Here is a 4,878-nt window from a genome sequence, read left to right as displayed (position 1 = left end):
CCCAATACGCCCATGAGGTTTATCTTTCATCATTCAATTATTCATACTCTGCTTTAACTAACTTAACCAGCGTAACAAAAGTGCCCACTTTGTTTTAATTATTCTTAGGGGAAAATACACTTTACCCCCATGAGCTATCAACTCATTTGCACTTTTAACCCAAATGTTTAAAAAGTGACTCTTTACCCCATCTCCAAACTTCTAAATTGTTACAATTTGACTATTCTAACTTTTTTTTTTCCCCAAAATGCTCATCCCAAGTTAAATAATAATAATAAATAAATAAATGAAATTAAAAATTATGGGGTGGCGGCCACCTGATTTACAAATTTTTTTTTTTTTTTTTTTTAAACTTGGGTGGGGGTTCCACTGGAAAAAAAAAATGAGTGGTCAGTGCTGACGATTTGAAAGTTTGGGTGGGGGAGAGGAGAGAGAGAGAGATGGGGGTAAAGTGTCATTTTTTAAATATTTGGGTTAAAAGTGCAAATGTATGGATAGTTCAGGGTGATAAAATGTATTTTCCCCTTATTCTTATTATATCTTGTTGAAATTCTTAGGTCTTTATCAAGATGACAAATTCAATAGTTGTTCCCACATTCATTGCTTGAAACCATGAAATCAAATCCCCCAGTATTCATAAAAAATAAAAAGAACAGAAAAGAAATAAGATCCCCAGTACATGATGGCTCCGTTTGCGAACAATGCCAAGAGGCTAGGAACTGCACTGTAGCTGGAGGCAATTCCAGCCACAATTGCAATCCTTCAAAAAATAGTTTTTTTCTTTAAAAAAAAAGAAGGAATATTAAAAAACTTCTTTTAAAAAAAAAAAAACAAATAAAACTAAGCGGAAAAAGGAGATCATTGGCCAGAAATGCAGGGTGGCCCAAGACTTGACATTAAGGGGAATGGCTGGAGCCACCCCATGGCCGATATGGGGAGGTGGTTATTACCTGGCCAAGGGGTGGGATTCCGTGCCTTGGCCAAAAAAAAAAGAAACACAAAGGGGACAGAGGTGCATTTGGGGGTGGCGGATGACCACTTGTTGAGAATTTGAAGTGTTTTAGCCACCCCATGTGGGCGTATGGGGTGGTTGAACCTGACCCTGAGGGCCAGGTATCCCTTGAGGGGTGTGACCATGGGGTGTTCGAACCATACTCTGGCTGGAGTATAGAACAATGAAACAGCTGACCCACTTGGGGTGGTCAGACCACCAAAATGCAGGGTCCCACTTTTTTTTTTTTGGCCAAAGGGATTGGATCCATACCATAATGCAGCAGGGAACTCATATTAAAAAGGGATTGGTTAGAGTACTAATTTTAATAACGTAGAATCTCGATCTCTGTTTTTTTTTTTTAAGAAGTTTTTCAATATTTTTCTTTTTTTTTTTTAAAGAAAAAAAAAACTATTTTTTAAAGGATTGCATTGTAGCTGGAACAGTACCATTCTAGCTACAGTGCGGTTCCTGGCCTCTTGGCACTGTTGGCAAACGGAGCCGATACGTCAACAAAACCTTATTGTCTTTACAAAATAAAAGTTATCCGGAAACATCCTCATCGTTCTTTTTTATTGTCTTACTTTTTTTTTTTTTTGGCAGGAGACCCCACCACAAAAAACACATAGACTCCCATGTTGTTGCATTTTTCTCAAACACATCATGAACAACTATAATCCAAATTTTGTTTCCTATTTTCTGGCCATTAAATCTGACAAAGCATCACCAAAATTTGTATAATCAGTTTATGCATCCACTCAACCGGTATTGGAGTAATAAGGCACATAACCAGGAAAAAATAGTTTTAATACGAAGTTAAAAAAGAAAGAGACTAAGAGACAAAGAAATTATAGTCTCTACAACTTTTGCACACTTGAACTCAATTCTAGTCTCTGCTAAGGCCTGATGTTAATGAAGGATGCTCAAAAGAGAATAATATACTTTATCATTAGGTGTTAGGCACGACTTTTTCATCTCATCATACAATCTAAACGCTTCATCTAATCTTCCTTCCCCAGACAAGCCTGATATCATAGCGGTGTAAGTGACTACAGCCTGAACTAAACCCTTGCGAGACATTTCATCCAACAGTTTTAGTGCCTCATCTACATTCCCATAAACACTTTTCCCATGTATAAGAGATGTGTATGTATATGTATCTGACACTATCCCTTTGTCTTCCATCTCATCTTTTAGCCTATAAGCTTCTTTCATCTTTCTTGTCTTGTTATACTTACAAATTAAAGCATTGTATGTAACTGTATTTGGTTTCTCTCCCTTCTCCATCTCACCGAACACCCTCTTTCCTTCCTCAAAGTTTCATTCCTTGCAATAAATTTCAATCAAGGTAGTCAACATCACCGTGTTCGGAGCCACACCCCTTTCTACCATTGTGAATAACATTCTTTTTGCTTCTTCATGCTGATATAATTTACACAACCCATTAGCAATTATGTTGTAAGTAAACACATCAGTGTCAAGTCCTTTCTTTTTCATGACAACCTGAAGCCTTAGAGCTTCATCTATCATCCCTCTTTTTCAATAACCATCCATTATATATATATATATGTGTGTGTGTGTGTGTGTGCTCGCTTTGTTCTCTATTATAAAAAAATGAGTATAAAAAACATTTATAAGTAAACTAATTGAACTAACTAACTGAATAAACCACTTTAACTAACTAGTAAACTACTCTAACAAACTATTTACACGTGTTTGATTGAGTTGCTGTTACTCCCCCTCAAGATGAATATATGTCTAGAATATTCATCTTGGATAAGAGTTCATGGAAATGTGTAGACCCAAGTGGTTTGGTTAAAATATCAGCTAGTTGTGAAAGAGTAGGAACATGAAGTATATGAATAAGATCAAGTTGGATTTTCTCACGAACTAGGGGACAGTCAATTTCAATATGTTTGGTCCTCTCATGGTACACAGGGTTTGCTGCTATATGAATTGCAGCTTTGCTGTAACAAAACAAGAATGCTGGTTAAGGGTGAACAATCTGCAAGTCTTATGCAAAGCAAGCAAGTCACAGCATGTAGAAGCCATAGAGCGGTATTCTGATTCAGCAGAAGATCGAGAAATAGTTTGTTGTTTCTTTGACTTCCATGAAATTAGAGCATCTCCAAGAAAAACACAGAAACCAATAATGGACCTCCTAGTATCTGAGCATCCTGCCCATTCAGCATCACAAAAAGCTTTGACTTAAAAATCTGAGGAAGATGGGAAGAAAATTCCTTGACCAGGGGAATTCTTTAGATACCTTAAAACTCTATGAGCAGCTTCTAAATGTGGTTGTCTTGGTTGATCCGTAAACTGACTAAGATTCTGAACAACATATGCCAAGTCAGGTCTTGTTATGGTAAGGTAGATTAGTCTGCCAATAAGACGCCTATAAATGGTTGGATCCTCCAAAAGACTACCATCATCCTTAGACAATTTTATGTTTTGCTCCATGGGAAATTTAGAAGGTTTAGCAGCAAGTAAGCCTGAATCTTCCTATATCTCCAATGCATACTTCCTTTGAGACAAGGAAATGCCTTTGGCTAATCTTGCTACCTCTAAACCAAGAAAATACTTCAATGTCCCCAAATCTTTCAATTTGAACTGTTGATTTAGTGAAATGATAAATTGAGAGCAGAGTCATTGCTTGCTAGAATAACATCATCAACATACACTAACAAGGCAATGAAAACACTCCATTCAATTCTAGTGAAAATGCTATTAGTCAGATTTTGATTGGATAAAACCTTGATCAATCAAAGTGGTGAAAAATTTTGAGAACCACTGTCGAGATGCTTGCTTCAAGCCATACAATGACTTTGTCAATTTACACACCTAAGACTCCCCCTTGATGGCAAATCCAGGTAGAACATCCATGTACACCTCTTCATCAAGATCTCATGGTAATCCAAACCCTCATATTGAGTGTACTCTTTGGCCACCAAATGAATTTTGTACCTTTCTGCACTTCCTTCAGACTTGAGCTTAATCTTGTAAACCCATTTACACCCAATGGCCTTCTTTCCAGGAGGTAGAGAAGTTAAAATCCAAGTATTATTAACTTCTAATGCTTTCAATTCTGCCTGCATAGCATCTCTCCATGCAAGTACCTTTACAGCTTGGCGAAAGAACTTTGGTTCAACTTGAGAAACAAGAGACAAACTGAAGGCTTTATGAGAATGTGACAAATGGTCATAATTCAAAATAGACGAAAGAGAATAGGGAATACCTGAATCTGATTTAATGATATCAAATTGCTGAGAATGAGAAACAAGTCGACAATGATACTGCTGCAAATAACCAGGCTGTTGTTTGATTCTATAAGATTTTCTAAGGTTTGTATGTTTAGGTATTGAATCATTGATGGGAATAGATTCTGGAATTTCAGAGGAAGAAGCAGATTCTGGTTCAATGTTTAAAGTGTTTGATTGTTCATAATTAGGTTGGTCAGGAAAAGATGTATCAAGGGATGGATTTGGTAAGGAATGAATCTGATTATCATTAGATGATGTATTATGTATGAATGAGGGCAAAACAGGATTGTTTGAAATGTGAGGAATAGCAGAATTGAAAATTCCATTAGATGTGGTATTAGTAAGACCATGTATGTAAGGAAAAACAGATTCATGGAATATAACATCTCTAGAAATGAAAACCGATTGAGTGAAAAAGTCTAACAGTTTGTATCATTTGTATCTAGTGGGGTATCCTATGAACAAAAAAGGTTTAGCTCTAGGGTCAAGTTTGTTTCTGTTTCAAGATAAAGTGGAAGCATAACAAAGGCATCCAAAAACTCTTAAATGTGAATACAAGGGAGGTTTAGAGAATAGAATTTCAAAAGGAGATCTGTTTGACAAAATAGGAGTGGGAATTCGGTTAAT

The 4,878-nt window shown here is 36.5% G+C and overlaps 1 protein-coding gene across 1 annotated transcript in view; it reads right to left on the bottom strand.

Moving 5' to 3' along the window:
- LOC132162376 (uncharacterized) overlaps positions 1 to 2,278 on the bottom strand; it is a 6,849-nt gene extending 4,571 nt beyond the window's left edge. Inside the window, exon 1 of the mRNA XM_059572613.1 lies at positions 1,934 to 2,278. Within this exon, the coding sequence (XP_059428596.1) occupies positions 1,934 to 2,278 (345 nt within the window). The remainder of the gene's footprint in view (positions 1 to 1,933) is intronic.
- Positions 2,279 to 4,878: the final 2,600 nt, after the last annotated feature.

The sequence above is a fragment of the Corylus avellana genome, chromosome ca9, assembly GCF_901000735.1.
Source record: "Corylus avellana chromosome ca9, CavTom2PMs-1.0".
In the NCBI taxonomy this organism is placed as follows: Eukaryota; Viridiplantae; Streptophyta; class Magnoliopsida; order Fagales; family Betulaceae; genus Corylus; species Corylus avellana.
This window is presented reverse-complemented; position numbering and strand designations above follow the sequence as displayed.